The sequence below is a fragment of the Bos taurus genome, chromosome 4 (assembly GCF_002263795.3).
Source record: "Bos taurus isolate L1 Dominette 01449 registration number 42190680 breed Hereford chromosome 4, ARS-UCD2.0, whole genome shotgun sequence".
Taxonomy (NCBI): Eukaryota; Metazoa; Chordata; class Mammalia; order Artiodactyla; family Bovidae; genus Bos; species Bos taurus.
In genome coordinates, this window is record NC_037331.1 from 70,718,957 (window position 1) to 70,740,059 (window position 21,103).

The 21,103-nt window shown below is 41.1% G+C and overlaps 2 protein-coding genes across 7 annotated transcripts in view; both read left to right on the plus strand.

The window, feature by feature from the left end:
• Window positions 1–8,917, plus strand: part of C4H7orf31 (chromosome 4 C7orf31 homolog) — a 40,297-nt gene extending 31,380 nt beyond the window's left edge. For all 4 annotated transcript variants that reach the window (XM_024991098.2, XM_059885894.1, XM_059885893.1 and 1 more), the window contains 3 exons: window positions 3,836–4,010; window positions 4,304–4,395; window positions 8,043–8,917. In XM_024991098.2, the coding sequence (XP_024846866.1) occupies window positions 3,836–4,010; window positions 4,304–4,395; window positions 8,043–8,846 (1,071 nt within the window). In that variant the 3' untranslated portion in view covers window positions 8,847–8,917. The remainder of the gene's footprint in view (window positions 1–3,835; window positions 4,011–4,303; window positions 4,396–8,042) is intronic.
• Window positions 8,918–16,479: 7,562 nt separating this feature from the next.
• On the plus strand, window positions 16,480–19,358 carry CYCS (cytochrome c, somatic). Of its 3 annotated transcripts, none has more exons than XM_059885514.1 (4): window positions 16,486–16,600; window positions 16,866–16,985; window positions 18,322–18,498; window positions 18,610–19,358. In XM_059885514.1, exons 3-4 carry the CDS (start codon window positions 18,330–18,332, stop codon window positions 18,756–18,758), a joined length of 318 nt encoding a protein of 105 aa, XP_059741497.1. In that variant the 5' UTR covers window positions 16,486–16,600; window positions 16,866–16,985; window positions 18,322–18,329; the 3' UTR covers window positions 18,759–19,358.
• Window positions 19,359–21,103: the final 1,745 nt, after the last annotated feature.

Consider the following 21,103-nt stretch of genomic DNA (forward strand, 5'->3'; position numbering starts at 1 on the left):
TTATGCCTTCAACTTTCTCTGTTCCAAAGTCCTAACTAGGTATCAAAGAAACGTATCTCTGCCACTCTCTTATTTGCTCTCCCTCCTCTATTCATTTCATATGCAAATGACAAAGTTCCTAATCATGGCTTCTTAATGTAAAAACAGTGCTGACACAGTGACATGAAATATGATCCAATAAAGATCCAGTGTGTCCCCAATGTTAATGTCTCTCCAAAGAGCAAAGTGGTCTCCATAATAGACCTCTTCTCTCCATTAAACCTTAGTAAGCCCCACCACTCAAGACTAAAACAACACATTATATTTAGTGCTCTGTTTTAACATGTTATGACTGTATTAATTCCTGTTATTTTATGGCAATTTATGGAGTTTTTGGTGCCTAGCCCAGGGCACTTAAAAGCTGGCACATAGTTTTGCTTGTATCAGGTACTCAGTAAATGTTTATTAAATAATTTACAAGTTTCATAGATTTTTATAAGCTCTGCTGGGAATGTAACAACCATTTATATAGCACTCCTCCTCTGAGAATGTATTCCAAATTCTAAACAACAAGGCTATGGTTTTTCCAGAAGTCATGTATGGATGTGAGAGTTGGACTATAAAGAAAGCTGAGTGCTGAGGAATTGATGCTTTTGAAGTGTGGTGTTGGAGAAGACTCTTGAGAGTCCCTTGGACTGCAAGGAGATACAACCAGTCCATCCTAAAGGAGATCAGTCCTGGGTGTTCATTGGAAGGACTGACGTTGAAGCTGAAACTCCAATACTTTGGCCACCTGATGCGAAGAGCTGACTCATCTGAAAAGACCCTGATCCTGGGAAAGATTGAGGGCAGGAGGAGAAGGGGACGACAGAGGGTGAGATGGTTGAATGGCATCACCGACTCAATGGACATGGGTTTGGATAGACTCCGGCAGTTGGTGATGGACAGGGAGGCCTGGCATGCTGCGGTTCATGGGATCGCAAAGAGTCGGACACGACTGAGTGACTGAACTGAACTGAAACAACTAACATACTCTGTTGTACTGAGATGTTAACATCTCAGAAGTTGGAATTCCTTTCTATTCTGTACTTACCTTCCATATCAGATCCTAACTTTCACCTGTGAATAGTATATTCAACCTAAAGTGAAAATGACAGTCACTCAGTAGCATCCAATTCTGTGACAGCCCACCAGGCTCCTTTGTCCATGGAATTCTCCAGGCAAGAATACTGGTGTGGGTAGCCATTCCCTTCTCCATGGGATCTTCTTGACCCAGGGATTGAACCTGGGTCTGCAGGTTGATCTGCCTGCAATGCAGGCAGGTTGATCTGCCTGCAATGCAGGCAGGTTGATCTGCCTGCAATGCAGGCAGAGTCTTTACCATCTAAGCCACCGGGAAGCCCCCATATTCAACCAATGAAAACCTATTGAGTGAATGATCCCCAGCAATCCCTCTCTCACTGTCCTGGCAGTATTACATTACCTAACACACTAAAAACTGGCTAACTCTCCACTCTCAAAAGTTTCCTGACCCTTTAAACTCCTCCCAAGATAACTCAGGCTACAATAAAATTTTGCATTCCCTATTTTCTTCCTCTGTGCCTGTGATGGCATTTCAGTAGATCCCTGCTGTTAGATAGACCAAATTGTTGTTCTTCAGTCACTAAGTCATGTCCAACTCTTTGCGACCCCATGAACTGCAGCTCCCCATGAACTGAAGACTTCCTTGTCCTTCACTCTCTCCTGGAGCTTGCTCAAACTCATGTCCATTGAGTCGGTGATGCCATCCAACTATCTCATCCTCTGTTGTCCCCTTCTCCTGCCATCAATCTTTCCCAGCATCAGAGTCTTTTCCAAAGAGTTGGCTCTTCGCATCAGGTGGCCAAAGTATTGAAGCTTCAGCATCAGTTCTTCCAGTTAGTATTTGGGGTTGATATCCTTTAGGATTGATTGGTTTGATCTCCTTGCAATCCAAGGGACTCTCAAGAGTCTTCTCCAGCACCACAATTCAAAAGCATCAATTCTTTGGGCCAGATTAAAACACAGAATTAATCTTGCCCCTCAGAACAAGATTTGAACTTTGAAAATCATGATAAAGAAATAAAGAGGGCTTTATTTAGCCCTGGATAAGCAGGCCACATAATCATGAAAGGTTTATAGAGCTGGTTATTTAATACTTCTTGAGACAGATTTTTACCAAGTGACTTTTATCATGACTACTTTAGGTATGGAAATGGGGTTCCCTCCAACCTCACAGGGTTGTGGTGAGCAGCAGCCCTTAGGCCCAGGAACTTTAGAATGCCTGTGCTTTATAAGGCCCAGCTCTGGCTAACTGTGCCCCTCCTTGTGGGGCAGAAAGTTTATGAGAACAAGAGGGTGTGTCCATCTGAACCTGTGCTCCCCAGTCTCTTGCCCCAGATTGATGCTGGACTGTACGTTCCCTGACAAGTGTCTTTGAACCCAGTTTCAGGCCCTTTATGGGGTCTCTTCCCCAGGTCCATCCTCCCAGGGGTTGACAGTGCTGCCAAGCTAGTATATCCCTCTAGGCCAGACAGGTGGCCAAGAGGTGGCTGTGTGCTGGAAGGGGCAGTAATAGGTATATTGAACTTGAACTTAAGGGATAGGTACCCTCATATAAAAGGCACCTCATAGTTTGGGATGGAAGTGGGGGTAAGAAGGTGAGGTACGAAAGCAGTCGGGCCAGGGGCTAGCAGTTGGCTCTTTCTGAACCACCATGTCCCACCCAGTGCAATACTTGGGACAGCCTAAGAAGACTTGGAATAGTCTAAGAAGTCTAAATTTGAACCTGGTCTTCCAGGTTGTTATGAAAGTATCTTATCAAGGTAGGAGAGTGAAACATACTTACTTGCCAGTTTATTTGCTTGATTTACAAATTGAACTATTTAGACTAATGGAATGTGGACTCTCATTGTACTAAAATCCCAGGACCTGCAAGTGTTAAGGGTGGGCCTGGCCGTAAGGACAAGTTCGCAAGGTTCAAGAAGTATTTATTCCATACTTCCCCGCACCACCCCGTCTCTGCCCTTGCAGTTCCTTTAGCCTCTCCGCCTCTGCATGCCACTCAAGCCCTACTTTCTGTGGTGTCACCTAACATGGTCTCTTGTCGCCTCCCACCCTGTGCTTCCAGCACCACTTCCCTACTCGGCTGGAATCAATTTCTCCCTCCTCTGAACTTCCAAATTATTTTGTCTTGACTTCTCCTGTAGCAAAGAGTTAGTGTCCATCTTATAGTCATTTATGTTCACGCCTTATCTCCCCTTCTAGCCAGTGTACTCCTCGATGACAAGATTTGTTTCTGATCCACCTGTGTGTCTGCCACTACCTTACACATGTAGGTGCTCTGTAAATATGTATTGAGAATCATCAATCTGAGAAAATGTGAATTTCTAAGTAAACAAAAAGACTACAGTGAAACCCATTCATTCACTTTTATGTGCATTCCTCCTTTTGAAAATATAAAACTCTATTTGAAAAGCAGTTATGTCTACAGAATGAAATTTTTATTTGAATTTCAGTGAGTTAGCCTTCATCAGAAATTCATAAATGATATCATATGGTGTCATTTTAGGCAGGGAAGGAGAAGTAGGAGGCACACAATTTTGGCTGTACCTCAGAGTCCTTTATTTCTCTAATAAAATTTCATTGCATTTCTCCAAAGTATACTTTCAGACGCCCTGCTAAAGTAAAGGAATTTTCAAAAAGACCTCCTTTGATAAAAATACTGTGTTTAACTCTAAATACAGTTTAGGTTACAGTTGCAGAATTTTAGTAATTAATGAAGGAAAAGTATTATGATCTTTTCTAACAGCAATGACCTTTTATACTCATATTCTAGCTTCCTAAATGTGTTGAGAAAAACAAGCCAGTGTTCTACCCAAAACCACCTAAAACCTTCGCTCCTAACACTTCTTTAAATTCATGGGACCCTATTACTTCTCTAAAAGAAGTCAACATACAAAGAAATCTCGAGAAGTCCCACTGGATCACTTCATATAATCATGATTTTACAGGTATGAGTTCACTTTAATGAGTAAAAAGAACAAACTTAGAATATTTAACAAGTGCTATTACAGCTTTATCTTCTAATATTTCCCCGTTTTCTTAATCTAAGTAGCAATCAGAATAAGGTGGGTGGTAAGTTCCTCTTAGAGGGTAATTGGAAAGTTAAGTTTGTTTTCATTTTTTATCATTTCTAATTATATTACAAAGGGGAACAGGTAAGTGTTTCTATGAAAAGGTCTAAATTTACATAGCATTCTTCATTTACTTTAACAAAATAATAAGATGTGATGTTTCCATTAAGGTCTGGGGCCCATGAATCCCCTTGAACTGGATGATTACCATGAAAAGGAGGTAGCAGAGTTAACTGGACAGATAGGATTTGACCCAGAGCCTGTAAGTAATTGCAGTCAACTCTCAGTTATTTAGGGGGAAAGTGTCTAGATTTGGGGGCTTCCCAGGTGGCTCAGGGGGTAAAGAATCCACCTGCAATGCAGGAGACGCAGGTGCAATCACTGTGTTAGGAAGGTCCCCTGGAGGAGGTCATGGCAACCCACTCCAGTATTCTTGCCTGGAGGATCCCATTAAAAAAGGAGCCTGACAGGCTACAGTCCACAGGGTCCCAAAGAGTCAGACGCGCCTGGTGTGTCTGAGCACACATGCACGCACACATCTAGGTTCTGGGCTCCTTGCTTTACTCACTTTTTATTTGCTTCCTGAATATTAGTGACCAAGCCAGCAAAGGGAAAATTTAACTCAGTTCAGAAGTTAATTCTGAATTGATTCGAACTTGTCCACTGTTTTGAAGAACAAGCAGGTTTTCTTATCTTCATCACATGGGTGCATGCTACATCACTTCATTTGTGTCAGACTTTTTGCGGCCCTGTGAACTGCAGCCTGCCAGGCTCCTCTGTCTATGGGATTCTCCAGGCAGGAATACTGGAATGGGTTGCCGTGCCCTCTTTCAGGGGACTTCCAGACCCAGGGATCAAACCCATGTCTAATTATGTCTCCTGCACTGACAGGCAGGTTCTTTACCACTAGCACTAGCTGGCAAGTCCTTTCTTCATCACAGTACTGGGTTATTTTTGTTTTATTTTGTTTTACAGATTTTCTACTATGCTACTGTTGCTAAAATTTACAAAGGAATTCGTTTATGAACATTTACCTAGTAATAAATGTGGTTCTTAATAAATTCTGTGAATCTTTGCATATTTTATATCTTGTACACTTTCACTGCTGCTGAAGAGATAAAGGCTTCCTCCTGATATCCACAATCATTGAGAGTTGGCTGAATTACAAACAAAAGCCAATAAATTCTCTGCAAATAACAAGAGATTTCTTAATTGATTATGTGAAATGTCCTAAAAGAAATGATCAAGCCCTTTAGTGATAGAAGTTATAATTTCTTAGCTTAATTATGCAAGTGAAATAAAATGACCTAATAGGATACATTTATGTTGTTTGATTTGGACCTAAATTTTATCCTCTAAAACTCAGTTTTTTAAACAAGATTAATATTTCCAAAGATGTAGGTTCTGGAAAGACACCTAAGAAACAATGTTAAGGTATTTCAACATGAACTCTTTTTAGACTGAATGATCAAATTTATTTTATATAGCTTCAGTATTTCTCAGGGTGATATAATAAATCATAACACTAGAAGTAGTTCCACAGACTGTGCCTTATAATTCACTAAAAGGTTTTTAATTTTCTCTATGTTTTACCTGTAACAAACATTCTCTAAGGCTAGAGAAGACTATACATATACTGTGACGTTGTCAGGTGTGTTCAACAGCCGTCCAGATTTCCAGATTTAAGCCCGTAGAGTCCAGTCCCTCAGGAAGCAGCTTTATCATTTTTACAAGGAAATACATGTACAGTTATACAAAGGATGTTTGTCAAGTATATTATATGCAAAATTATCATACATGTAAATAACACCTAAATTTTTTATTAATAACAAGATAAAATATGTCTTAAATAGTTGGAAGTTTAAAAGAAAGTTTAAGTGACTCTTTCTGGTTTCTAATTAAAATATAAATAATAGAGTCTGAGAAAGCATGTTTTACTGGTGATAAATATGTGTATGAAATATTTTGTTGTAGAATAAAGTAAAGGTATAAAGGCTGCTTCTCACATATAAGGATACCATCAAAGTAAGATATATACTTTTTTGTTTATAAATTTAACAGTGTATTTCAAAGGAATTTTTTTCTTGTTTTCATAGTATCTACTCAAACCTGATTAGTTAAAGGAAATAACAAATTTGTTGATAACAGTATGGAAACTCTTCCAACTATGAACAGATTAGGTTTCAAAAAGCTGTTCCCAAGTCCTTTTTTTTTTTCTAATTCCAAACTAGAGTTATATTTTCACCATTCTTATTTTTATCTTTGCTATCAATTCCATCATTGTCACACATTCGTTTTTAGTTTTCTTTCTTAAACAGATTATAAAAATGTTCAAATGTTCAATGTTAACATATAGAAAAGTCTAAATAATTTTACAGTTAAGACCTGTATACCCATGGTCTAGATTTTACCGTAGCATTTTACTATACTTATTTTATCACACATCTATCTATCTTGCCATCACTCCAAACATCGATAAATTCACTTTATTTTTTCTGCATTTCCATGTAAATCACAGATTTACACTTAATCCTAAACATTCAGCATGTGTGTGTGTGTGTGTGTGTGTGTGTGTGCATGTGTGCTCAGTCGACTTGTTGGGACCCCATGGACTGTAGCCTGCCAGACTCCTCTGTCCATGGGATTTTTCCAGGCAAGAGCACTGGAGTGGGTCACCATGCCCTTCTCCAGGGGATCTTCTTGACCCAGAGATCAAACCCGAGTCTCCTCCTGCATTGCAGGCAGATTCTTTACCCCTGAGCCAATAGAAAACCTCAAAAATGCATACCATTAATTGGACTTAATTTTTTCTTTTAAGGTGATAGCTCAGTTGGTAAAGAATCCTCCTGCAATGCAGAAGACCCCAGTTCAACTCCTGGGTTGGGAAGATCCAATGGAGAAGGGATAGGCTACCCACTCCAGTATTCTGGCCTGGAGAATTCCATGGACTGTATAGTCCATGGGGTCGCAAAGGGTCGGACACAACTCAGTGACTTTCACTTCACTTCACATACATTCATTACAATTACACAAACCTTAAGTGTACAGTCCATAAGTTTTGACAAATGCATACACCTTTGTAACCCAAACCTCTATCAATATATTCAACATTACCATCCTCCCAGAAAGTCCCTTCATGCCCCTTCCAAGTCAACTCCTCCCTCTTCCTCATCCCTCCCCCCAGTCATATATCTATTAATAACCCCTTCAACATACTCATTGCTTTTGCAGTTACCAGACATGATTAAGTTCACAATATCTGTCAAACATCTCAAAAAAGAAGCACAGCTATGACAAACCCCTGTCAGACCAGTGTTTCTCCAAGCATAGCATATCACTGGCCTTAGCATCACTCGAGATGCTTATTAAGAGAACAGATTCCTAAGCCCTACTGCAGACCCTCTGCATCACAATCTCAGAGGACCAAGCTTGGGAATCTTATTTTCTGCTAATTCAGAAGCTGATTCTGAGTCAACCAACCAAGGTTTAAAAACCCTTGCCTGAGTCTAATAAAGAAGGCTTTGGCTGAGATTTAAATAATTGCACGTAAATTTTAATTAACATCATCTGTGTTGGTGACAGACATCATCATAAAATATGACCTGTTTCATTCCAATAGGTTCTTTTATATCTTGGAAAGTCTGAAAGCAAAGAGTTCCTACATGGAAAAATTTCTCTATAGCCAAGTAAAAATGTGCCCTTTCCTTATAAAGACGTGTTTATTAGGACCCAAATTTCAATGTCTTTAAACAAATATCAGTAAACATTGCAGTGTTTACTCCAACCCATCCTGTGTTTGCTCAGATAGTGAAAATGGGTGTGGGTTTTGACCTGCCATTTGTGGCAATATCCTGACAATGCTAGATCTATTAATTAGTTCATTTTCTCTTTTTTATCCTACCACCACAGCAAGAAAAAGTCCATCCTGCCTTAAAGCCCACCAGACCCTTGGAAGGACGAATTGCCCGACTGATTCAGAACCAACGTCCTCTGGAGGCTATTCTTGAGCAAAGACCATCTTCCTGCCCAGACTGTACCCCTAGAGTTCTGTGTACTTTTCATACCTTTGTGCCCAGTTCTACAGAAATGATGGCTCTGAGTGATAACATACCTGCAGATGTGACACATAAAAACCAGGAGATTGAAGAAAAGATTAAGGAAGAACAAAGCTTGCTATCTACCTATGCACTCCCATCCTGTTACCCAACAAAAGATCTGGCTAATACTTACGACATAAAACCATTTCCAAAAATCACAGATACTAAAAAGACAGAAGATTTGTACTGGAGACAGCTGTCATTAAAACCCCAACTTATACCTTACTGTAACCCAGATCATTACATTCCCTATGAACATTTAAATCAGTATAATGTGTACCAAAATCCTGTTAGCCTTAGTAAGCCTGGTATTTTACAAAGTAAACCAGACCTGAAAACTTTTGATTTTGAACACTTTTTAAGTAAGCCAGAACAGTTGACCTTGAATATGGAGGATGATGAAGAAACAAAACCTATCCTGGGTTGGATTCCTAGAGCTGGAGTGGCCAAACCTCAAACGGACCTGCTGGAGCTTAAGAACGCTTTTTCAAAAACTGGTGCACAAAAACGTTTCCATAAATCAGTTCTAGAAGACTATAAAGACCTCAGGGATAAAGAGCACTTGGGGAAGAAACATCAATTCTATGGCCATAATTCCTATTATTTCTATAATTGAGCTATTCATCCTTCCCTTCAAAACCCAGCTTCTAGCAAGAAAAGAAAAAATATAACAGAATTTCTTCCTCATTGCTGGATTCTGTTTTTTGGAGAAGGCATAATGAGCTTGTTAATGAGGTTTATGTTTTCAGGTATTTAAGTTAGGGTCTGATCAGAAGAACCCAGAAAAGGTGATGTTCTGACTTCTTCAAAAGTTTAACAATTTGACAATAAAATAGAACCAGAAAAATTTATAGTCTTTAATCTCATTTTCAAATTATATGCCAAGGAATATTTCCAAAATCATAATAAACAATGTGTATGACAAAATTTTACAAAAAATATTTGAAAAAAACTCAAATTCCCGATAATCGACAAACGTCTATACAAACTACAGTAGTACCTTAATAAAATAAATATATGGACACTGTCCCTGTGTAGGTAAATGTTTGTATAAAATAACACTAGGTACAAAGACAAAATTCAAAAGCCCAGTTAACTGAGGGACTGACAGCTCTACAAACTACATTACCTTAATAAATACGTGGGCCCTGTTCCTTTGTGTAAACACGTGGACAAAATAAGTTAGTGGAAAAGACAAAACTCAAAATGCTCTGCATGCGCACACATTCTAAGTTGGATGTTTCTTTTCCTTTCACCTTCTGATAGAGAAACAACCATTTCTTTTATGAAGAAAAAATGATTTTATTGCAAAGATCTAGAAATGGTTTTAATTAGTAACTGATGAACTCTATGGCAAGAAAGGATGGTGTCTTAGTCTGTTTGGGCTGCTATGACAACATACCACGAACTCGGTGGCTTATGTAAACAACAAACATCATTCTCACGGTTCTGGAGGCGGGGAAGTCCAGGTCACGGCGCTGGCAGGTTTGGTGTCCGGTGAGGCTCTGCTTCCTCACTGACCGCCATCTTCTCACCACAACCTCACTTGATAAAAGAAGCAAGGGATCTATCTCTCTGGGCTTCTTTTGAGGGCACTAACCCCATTCATGAAGGTTCTGCCTTCATAAACTAAAGTGAAAGTCGCTGAGTCCTATCCGACTCTTTGCGACCCCGTGGTCTATACAGTCTGTGGAATTCTCCAGGCCAGAACTGGAATGGATAGCCTTTCCCTTCTCCAGGGGATCTTCCCAACCCAGGGATCGAACCCAGGTCTCCTGCATTGCAGGCAGATTCTTTACCAACTGAGCCACCAGGGAAGACCAAAACTACTGGAGTGGGTAGCCTATCCCTTCTCAATTGGATCTTTCCAACCCAGGAGTCGAACTGGGGTCTCCTGTATTGCAGGCAGAAACTAATCACATGCCAAAGACTCCCACCTCCTAATAATCTTGGGGGTTAGGATTTAAATACATAAATTTTCAGGGAGGGGGATACAAACATTCAGACCACAGCAGATGGCTTGATATCTATTATTCTAAAGCCAAATATGATTTTTAGAAGGTGTCTACCAAGAGTTTATATGACTGCTAAATGGAATAAACTCATTTATTGATAATATGCCAAGAGCTATGTTTTAGACAGTTTACCATGGAAAGTTCATGAGGAATTTCTGAGTGTATTTTTGAGATTTAATATTTGTTTTTGTTTCATGACCAATATGTCATTTGGTTACACCCTCTTTAAAACTATTCTGGGCTAAAATTATGGAATGGAATTTTTTCCAAATTTTATTCTGTAGCACTAGTTATATTCATTAAATTAGGTATTGTGGGAAGCAAAAAGTCACATGGTAAAATAACGTTGGGGAAAACTGGGGGCAAGAAAGTCAATCACATGACTTAATCACAAGATTCTCCATATCTTCTGACATGTAAACATATTGGGGTATGCCTAAGGTGAGGGGGATGGGCTTCCCTGGTGGCTCCGTGATAAAGAATCCATTTGCCAATGCAGGTTTGATCCCTAATCCGGGAAGAGCCCCTGGAGAAGGAAAGGGGACCCCACTCCAGTATTCTTGCCTGGTAAATCTCATGGACTGAGGAGCCTGGTGGGCTATACAGTCCATGGGATCACGAAGAGTCAGACATGACTTAGCAACCGAACAACAAGGCAAAGAAGTTGGGGTGTAAGGGGGGGTGGGGTGGGCAGGACTGGACAGTGACTCTAAGAGTTTGCTCTTCAGTTACTCTACTGACTTCTGGTTTCCACTGTTGCTATTGAGAGATGTGATATATATCTATTTGTAATTTTCTTAAGTAGATAATCTCTCTTTTACATCTATTTTAAATACTTCTTTTTGTCTAGAAAGTTCTGATGTTCCATCACCAGGTCTTAATGCTGATTTTGTTTATCCTGTTTGCATTCATGTGCTTTCTGAATCTGAGACTCATGTCTTACATCAGTTTTGGAAAATTCCCAGATTTATATTTTCAAACACAGGCCTCTCCCTAATTTTCTCTATTTTAGTCTTCTGAAACTCTAAATAGACCTCCTTATACTATCTTTCTTATGTCTTTTTTTTTTTTCTTATGTCTTAACTTTTCTAATTTCTCTTTTATATATTCTACCATTTGTTCTCTAAATTACATTTAGTAATTACTTTGTATTTACCTTCCATTTCATTAATTCTCTCATTTGTACCTTTTCTTTAAACCTGCTTTTAAAATGTGCTTTGTGGCCCATCTTTTGAGTCTTTAATGCAGGACGATTGGCCATATTTACTTATTGTGTGTGTGTGTATGTGTGTGTGTGCGCGCTTAGTCGCTTCAGTCATGTCTGACTCTTTGCAACCCCATGGACTGAAGCCTGCCAGGCTGTCCGTGGGATTTTTCAAGCACAAATACTGGAATGGGTTGCTATGCCCTCCTCCAGGGGATCTTCCAGACCCAAGGATCAAACCCAAGTCTCCTGCATCTCCTGCATTGCAGACGGATTCTTTACCACTGAGGCACTGGGGAAGCCCATATACTTATTTTATATATTTTTAAAAATCAATTAATCTATAATCCAGTCACTAAAATATCAAGAACTCACATGCTATGTTCCTCCTCATTCCATTTCCCAGCCTGTCCTCTCAGAATCACAGTAGGCATTATCCTTTCCTTTAGTTATAGCTATGGCTTAGTCTTTCTTGTCCTTGAATTTTGTATAAAGCTCACCCTATATATGAAGTTTATTTCAGTGACTTTAACTTTTATTTACAGAAATTATTTTTGTCTTTTTAAAATCTGCCACATTATTTCTGATAATCCCTTGTTTGTTGCACATGTTTTTGTTTCCTTCTTTATCTAAATGTTTTCAAATATCATTTCACATTATACATTGTAAAGGTAAATAAAATTTATTTTCTCTGTTTACAAAGGAAAAAGTGGAGAAGGAAATGGCAACCCACTTCTGTATTCTTGCCTGGAGAATTCCATGGACTGTGCCTGGCAGGCTACAGTCCAGGGTCCCAAGAATCGGACACGACTGAAGTGACTAACACATAATGGAAAAAGAGACCTTTCCCCTCTCTCCCATCTTCTAAGAGGAAGGAAGAAAATCTAAACCACCTAAATCCTCACACTAACCATTTGGAATGTAAATAGGTCTCTCAAAAAATGTAAACACCTCGGTAGATAGAGCTTCACCTTGGGAGCTTAATGCAGGTGTAACCATTTACTTCTCAGGAAAGTAAGTTTTATTTTTCTTTTGGATGAGGACAACTCATTAAACAAATGGCTACCACAAATTCCCAAGTGAACTTAGGGCGAAATAATGTGAAAAAATAAAAACTTAACTAAAGGATCTGGCCACAAACGGTGATGTCAAGTCCTCCTGTGGAAAACAGGTGACCATTAATCCAAATAACGTGACAATGGTGCTGCCAAATGGAAAACAGGGCACTACTGACCCTAAAGCCTCATCTTATATGCTAGCTAAAAGCAGCATGAGATAAAAGCATTATAATTAGTTTAGCTGTATAAATTGTGTGAGGTCTTACTTTGATTTGGTAGTTTCTTCTAGATTACCTATATACAGCTATTTTATATTGTGCTTATTCAGTAAGAAATGTGTTTGCTTTCTTTCCATAGTGATGTGAGGTCTCTCTTTTTCAGTAAGGTTTTTACTTCTCCAACAGTATCTAATAATTCCAACACCTGTGGCCCTTTGTGGCTGTAATTTTGCTCTTTGTTGGTTTTCATTATTATCTCATGCACAGCATTTCTTAAATATGGAACCTGGGTTGATTGAGATATTTCTCTGGAGATCTGAGTTTGTTTTTGCCAGACACCAGAACACATCACCTATCTACAACTACTTTGTTCATTTTTCTGCTAGAGGTTCCTTAGACCATGCAGGTAATAAAATAAATCAAACCTTAAACCTCCATGTGGGCAGACCTGTGGTTATGAATTATCAGAGGATACTTTTTCCTCCCATCCAGTACCCAAGACCAAGCCAGATAAGACTAATTTGGTTCTTCCCTTTGCTAATGAGCAGACTATTTTATCCTTTAGATTGAAGTGCTTCAGCATTATGCAGGGGTCTCAGCCAACTGAGACCCCTCCCTACTCCACTACTCATCTTTTGTATAAGCTTTACTTCCATTCTGCAGTTGTTTAGTGGCTACATCATGTCCAAATCTTTTACAACCCAGACTGTAGCCTGCCAGGGTCCTCTGTCTATGGGATTTCCCAGGCAAGAATACTGGAGTGGGTTGCCATTTCCTTCTCCAGAGGATCTTCCCAACCCAGGAAACCCACAACTTCTCCATTGAAGGAGCCAGCAGATGCTGAGCCAGCAGATGCTGAGCCAGCAGAGATGCTCTTAAAGCCTAAGGCTCTTTCACTTCAGCAAGCTTCCACAAGGTGTCTCTAGAGTCAACTTCTCCAATGCATGAAAGTGAAAAGTGAAAGTGAAATTGCTCAGTCTTGTCCGACTCCTAGCGATCCCATGGACTGCAGCCGACCAGGCTCCTCCGTCCATGGGATTTTCCAGGCAAGAGTAGTGGAGTGGGGTGCCATTGAGGGGGTGGTATTTTACTAGATTTTTTTCTTATCATGAACATTTAAAAAAATATATCACCCATTGTGCTGCTGGAAGGAGAATTCTAAGGCATTTGTTTTATAATAGTTATACCCCTTGGGAGAAGGCAATGGCAACCCACTCCAGTGTTCTTGCCTGGAGAACCCCAGGGACGGAGGAGCCTGGTGGGCTGCCATCTCTGGGGTCGCACAGAGTCGGACACGACTGAAGCGACTTAGCAGCAGCAGCAGCAGTTACACCCCTTACCAGCCACTACAATAGGAAAAGATAGATATACATATATGGAACTGGGCAACTTGTAGAATAGTACTGTTCTCAACTAATTCTCTCTGGTATCTTGAATACATGATAAGCACTATAAATCTCTTTAGAATCTGAATACATGCATATTAAGCACAAATGTTATAGTATCTACTACAGGAATGTGCCAAGTGTTCATTTTTGCTCGTTTGCTTTCTGATTTTCCTACTACTTTCAATGACAAGAGTCTTTATCCCCAATTTCCTTAGGTAAAGGTGTTAAGGATTTCTGATTTTCTATTCTGCCCCTCATGGAAATAAATTTGAAATGTCAATCAATTCACTAAGCCACTTGATGTATTGCTAATTCTGCACGGCCTGCAGTACCAGCACATTGTTGCTACTCCCCATCAGTCAACTGAACAAAGACTAGTAACTTCTGATACCACAAACACATAAGATTTGAATTAGGGCAAATACCTATTTAAGGCCCAAGTATTCCTTGAAGAGATATGGGTGGCAACATTAGGACTTGGCCTCAAACGTATGGACTGAATTTGCAAGGTGTTAACTGAGCTCGGTTTTTCAAAAACTTGGGTAGCTAGTCAAATGAGCCTACTTCAGTATTATAGTTAAAACACTATCTTGGTCCACTCCAAAAGCCACAAAAGGTCTTGAATATTCAAGTGTTGTGATTTCTTCTCTGTTTTACACACACTTCTGTGGCAGCAGTGTGTGAGATTAAAGACAGGAAAATGGGAAATCAGGACACAGAAAAAAATATTCATATAAGGAGATAGATGATCTGGAGAAGAAATTACAGGACCAGTGGTTTAAGAGGGGTCTGAGGTAATAATCTAGGTTAACCTACTACTATCTATTGCTTGGGGCTTCCCAGATAGCTCAGTGGTAGAGAATCTGCCTGCCAAGAAGGAGGGGTTCAATGAATGGGTAGGGAAGATACCCTGGAGGAGGAAATGGCAACCCACTCCAGTATTCTTGCCTGAGAAATCCCATGGACAGAGATGCCTGGCAGGCTACAGTCCATGTGGTCCCAAAAGAGCCCCAAGTACCTGAGCAACTAAACAACAATCTATGGCTTAACTGGAGGGAGGAGGAAGGATGCTAGAACATTAGCTCCGCCAGAGAAAAAGTCCTCACTGATTTACTCCACCGTCCTAGACAGTGCCTGGCAAATAGTATATATTCAATAAATACTTGACTAAATGAATACAGCACCGTCTGACAGAATATGGGAAAGGAGGAAAAATTCAAACTCGGGGGCTGAATTTGAAGGACAGGAGTCGAGAAATTTCCCGGTGACAAAACTGGGCATATCTTGAATGAGAGCTTGTGGTGGAGGAAAAGTATGATTATTGGAAGCTGTAGTGATCAAACCTGTTTTTTGTTTGTTTGGTTGGTTGGTTGGTTGGTTTTGGCCTTGCCGTGCAGGCATGTAGGATTTTAGTCCTCCCAATAGGGATCCAACCGCATTCCCGGCGTTGGAAGCGTGGAGTCTTAACTTCTGGACCGCCAGAAGTCCCTTGCATTTCTAACGACTCCAACCACACCAGCTTGCTTGAACATGAGCTTCACCTAGGTTAGATGGAATGCAAATCCTCTATAGAGTTCCAAAGATTCGCTAGGCATGTAAAAATGTTTCTTTCTGGATTCTGGTTGCACACATCCCTTGCTCTTTTTGCACACAAACGCGAGAAGCACATGTAGAAAAGCACGTGGTAAAAAAGAAGCCAGCAGGCGAGGGGCCAGAACTATAATCCAGTCTCTGCCTCAACTGCAGCAGCTACCCTAGTCTTCAGGGCTCCATCAAGGGACGATTTGGAAGATAACTTAAAATTACAGCGGGCAGGCGAAACAAGAACAAGGTCAGGAGCTCGTGTCCAACTCTTCCTGGTTGCGGGCTATTTCTGTTGGGTGCAGCTCGCGCCAGCGGCGGAAATACGACCGAGTCTGGATAAAAGTCTCCAGCTGAAGGGATGACAGCCAAGAGACCTCTGGTATGTCCAAGTCGATCGTTTCCCTCCGAGCAGACAAAACCTACAGCTCAAAGAGCATTACGTCAACCAGCACGAGACTGGTTACCTTACAAGAAGATAACGCTATCTACCCACCACTCGGCTCCGCTCCACCCTCCCGGACGGCATACGCACGCACACCAAGGCCAGGACTTCTGACAGCCCCTTCCGGCACAACCCCGGTGTCGTACCTCTAATGGCCTGTCGTAATTGCCAGGAAGGAAAGGCCGGAAAGGAAGGGCACTCAACGCGGTAGCCCCCAAGCATGCTAGTCGGCATGCGCGCGCCCAGAGTCTGCACTCAGCCCTGGAGACCCGAGCCAATGAGGCGCGGTTTCGTCACTGCGTATCCGGTCGCCGGGACGCCCGTCAGGGGACCGGAGGGCGGAGCCAGTTTGGTTGCACCAACACCGGTACTTAGGCACGTACCGGCGTGTCCTTGGGCTTAGAAAGCGGGACGTTCGGCTTGTGAGCGGGAACTTCTCGGTCGCGCACAGAGAAAGAACGGTGAGCGCCGGGCGCGGAGGCCGCAGCAGGCGGGAAACTGAGCCACGAATGCGTGCGCCTGCATAGGGGCCGCGCGGGTGGACTGAGGCCCGCGCGCGGGGGCGAGGGAGCTGGCAGGGAGTGGCGCCCAGCTAGACTGCTCCGGGCCAGAACCGGGTGGGCTACGGCTTGAGACCCCAACTAGGTAGTAGGGTCTGTCAAGGTTCTGAAAACTCGGAGGCGGCTTGGTCGCGATTCTTACGCAGACGCCGGTTCTCCGTTATAGGGACTGCTGATCTGGGGCAGTGGTAGACAAGACTTCCTCCGAGGTGAGGGCGGGAGTGCGGGGATGAAACGCAGCGCTTCACGTCCTCCTTCCAAAGGAGCAGAAACGATTGCTCCTCCAGTAAGTCATTTATTGGCCACCTGTCATTTTCCTCCTTAACCTGCTGAGGAACGTCCGAGGGGGTAGGTTTCATCACAGTCTCCTTGAAACAAGCCTGGATGGATGACCTCGTGGTCACTTCCGGGGATCCCAGAGCTGGATGATGGGGGTCCCTGGGTGACCGCGAAGCCGGCTGCTGACCTCCTACCCACAGCAAAGCAATTTAGAGTGACCTGAGCGGACTGAATCAAGAAAGATTTCCCTTTTTGTAAAAATGTATTTTGTCTTCTGTTTAGAGAGCAGTGGCTTTAAATTGTATGAACAAATAATGAGGCCTTAAAAGTTGGAATTTTGATGGCTTGGATTTAATATCGCAGTTCAACCTAATTGCATTTGTGACTTTGCGTGACCTTGGTGTCATCTTTTGACATGGCTTTGAACTAGATTCCCATTTTGCTTTCCTGACCTCTAACCTTTCATCACTTACGTCAACTGGGAAAAAAATGCACATGAGAATTGTGAGTTAAGTTTTCTTTGGGGCAAAACGATGAGTATGTCCTAGAAGATGAGAAACTGCTCTGAAGAGGTTGGGGGGGGGGGATGTCAGTATTGTATGATTTTCATGAATGGGAGTACTGTACAAGTCAAACCCACTTTTACCAGAGGTTTGCTGCTAGTCAGCAGGAACAGGTACCACCGTTAAGGATTTTAGTGCTTTTCTAGATAATAAGGAGATGGAAGAATTGGGCTCATAAAATCTTCACCTGGAAAGATCTAGCTGAAGGCCAGTTTTGCCAGTTTACTCAGAGCCCAGAGTGCCTCATTCCTGCTCCACCCTGAAATCCTTTCAGAATTGTGTTGAAGTTCAGCGACTGCAGCCACTTGTGCCTTAATCCTTGTATAGGCTGATGGCAAGTGCCAAGTTTTAGTTGGCACTTATACACACAGAGGGGCTTTCCAGGTGGTTCAGTGGTAAAGAATCCAGCTGCCAGTGCAGGAGACACCAGAGATGTGGGTTCAATCCCTGGGTCAGAAAGCTCCCCTGGAGGAGGAAAAGCCCACCCAATATTCTTGCCTGGAAAATCCCATGGCCAGAGGAACCTGGTGGGCTACAGTCCATGGGGTCATGAAGAATCAGACACACTTAGTGACTGAGCATGCAGAGATATTCACAGAGGTGTGTTTTTCAAGGAAGTTCTTCCAGATAGTGTTTTTGGTATTAAAGAATCTGTTGCAAGTGAACTAAGTAAGACAAAATTCAACCTGTTATTCAAGTTTGGTGTCAGTGACTGGGGTTGATGATTGGAATCTACTGTACTTGGAGAAAATATTACTAATCTGAATCTTTCCTTTTTAGATTTAAAAATGGGTGATGTTGAGAAGGGCAAGAAGATTTTTGTTCAGAAGTGTGCCCAGTGCCATACTGTGGAAAAGGGAGGCAAGCACAAGACTGGGCCAAACCTCCATGGTCTGTTTGGACGAAAGACAGGTCAGGCTCCTGGATTCTCTTACACAGATGCCAATAAGAACAAAGGTAAGAGCGGGAATTGTTAACTAACACAAGCACAAACTGTATGAATGTAACCTATGGTAAACACTGTTTCAGGAGTGTGACACGCTTAACAATATATCCTTCCTTGTTTAGGTATCACCTGGGGAGAGGAGACGCTGATGGAGTACTTGGAGAATCCCAAGAAGTACATCCCTGGAACAAAGATGATCTTTGCTGGCATTAAGAAGAAGGGAGAGAGGGAAGACTTGATAGCTTATCTCAAAAAAGCTACCAATGAGTAATAGTTGGCCACTGCCTTATTTATTATGAATCAGAAGTGTCTCATGACTTTTTATGTGTACCATATTTAAATTGACTCATATACTAGAATTCAGATCATGAACGGCTGATGGAATAATTCTTTTGGACAGTCCTGATTTAAATAAGATTGGTTTGTGGTTAAACGAATATGGTCAGCTTTTTTAATTTTGATAGTAATTCCGGTTCAACAAGTACTATCATTTTTCCCATTCTAAAGAGATGATTGAACTTGAATAAGGAATATTAAACTTTTTAGGGAGATGGTGCATTGCTTCTCAAAACCTATAAGAGATTGGTTTTATATTTAGATTTCTATAACTGGTTATATTAATATATTTAAATACTGAAAAGGTGCCTTCACTGTCTCATAAACAGAGGAGGAGTCACATGTGTTTCAAGTTGTGTTCATTAGCCTGTTAAGGCAAGGATTGAAAATACACTGACAAAGTCCACTTTATCTTTTTGGTTTTATAAACTATGCCAATTTAATTAAAATTCTCTATCTAAAATTTAGCCTTTTAATGAAAGGCATTTTAGTGTGGTTTATGTATAGCATCAAATAAAGCGTATTTAGCACCTCACATTCTGTAGATGATCTTTAAGATCAGATGCTTTTTAAATTCCCTGTGACAAGATGTGTTAACAAACTTTTCTTGTTAATTCTTCACAAAGTCAGACTAAGTTATAATTCAAGGTTGTCTTAAACAGGAATTCAGAAATGCAACTGTAGAACTACTTGTATATGGTGGTTGGTAATCATGCTTTTGCCAACTCAGCAGGATTAGAGGGGCTATATCATTAGTTCAGATTTGTAAACTGTCTGATATAAGGCTTCAGAATTAAAAAACAAAGTCACAGATCATGATTTTTCTAACTTGATTTAATGGCATACCAAATGGTTGAAAAATACAGTAGCCCAAACAGGCAGCATTATTACTAGTCATAATAGTAGATCGTGTTTACTTGGTCTTCTAGGACAGCCTGCCCTAGAACAACACCTCAGTCAACCACTCAGTTTCTCTGGCCAGAATGAGCACTGCAACATTTATGCCAAATGTAGAAAGAAGACTTTCTGATCATAGTGTTATAGTATGTACAGCGTATGGTTATAGTTTATGTGCTAAATTATTCATACACAGTTTGTGTCATACATGTTTAGTGTAGTCCCTAGAAATTTTATGGAATGGTGAACTTGAACTACGCCATAAAGAATACTGAGAGAAATTCTCAGTGTGGGAAATAAGTCTGTACCAGTGGTGAGAGCCATTTCTGTGACAGTAAGGGAACTGGGAGAAGGCCTTGTCAAAAGTGATGGGGATGTTTATTTAGGTCTGTAAGGCCTGATAGAGCACTGTGTAACTTGTGAATCTTATTTTCAGTCATTGGAGAAGTGTGAAAAAGCAAAGAAGATAGTCTGAAAACATGGGCAAAAACAATTTGGGGAAGCAGAAGCCTGCTATAATTCAGGTGGTATCCAGGTCAGTGTAGCAGTTAGCTTCTAAGAAAGTTCTGCACCAGTGTGGGAACACATGGAGACCAGGAAATTGACTGATTTCTGTGCTTCCTAAGTCAACTAAGGCCTGTGTTGGCAGAGAATTGTGTTCTAGGCCAGTTATATTCAATAAGGGCCTCTAGTAATTATAAGTTCCTATAGTTAATTCAGGGCTTCCCTGGTGGCTCAGACAGTAAAGCATCTGCCTGCAACGCAGGAGACCCGGATTCAATCCCTGGGTCGTGAAGATCCCCTGGAGAAGGAAATGGTAGCCCATTGCTATACTTTTGCTGAAGAACTCCATGAACAGAGGAGCCTGGCAGTCCATAGGGTCTCAAGAGTCAGACATGACTGAGCAACTAACACTTTTCAGTGCAGAAGTACACACTGATCTTTGGCTGCATTTCTTTTTGTTCCCCAGACCATTGACATGGTGTTCACATACTCAGAAGTATAATACAAGAAATTAGATTTCCACTTGTTTAGTAACACTTGGATTCCAGGTTGTCTTATTTGGAGATTGAGTTATTTGGAAACTGGTCATAACCCGAGGCTTTCTTGGTTCATTCAGAAAGCTAAACAGGTACGTTCTATTTCTCAAAGGGTAAACATGTCTAGGTTTTTAGAAACTTGACTAGTAATCTTGTTATGTAGCATATCTTTGCACACATACATAATGATAAGGCCAGTGTGTGGTAAGTGATGCATCATTGACAGTTTTTCAAAACAGCAAGAGATTGACTTGCTCAAGCTTTGGTTAAGTTGGCTATTTTAGTCATATTAGAGGTCTCAGTATTGGAACTGGAAGAGATCTCAGTCTTTGATTCCAACTGA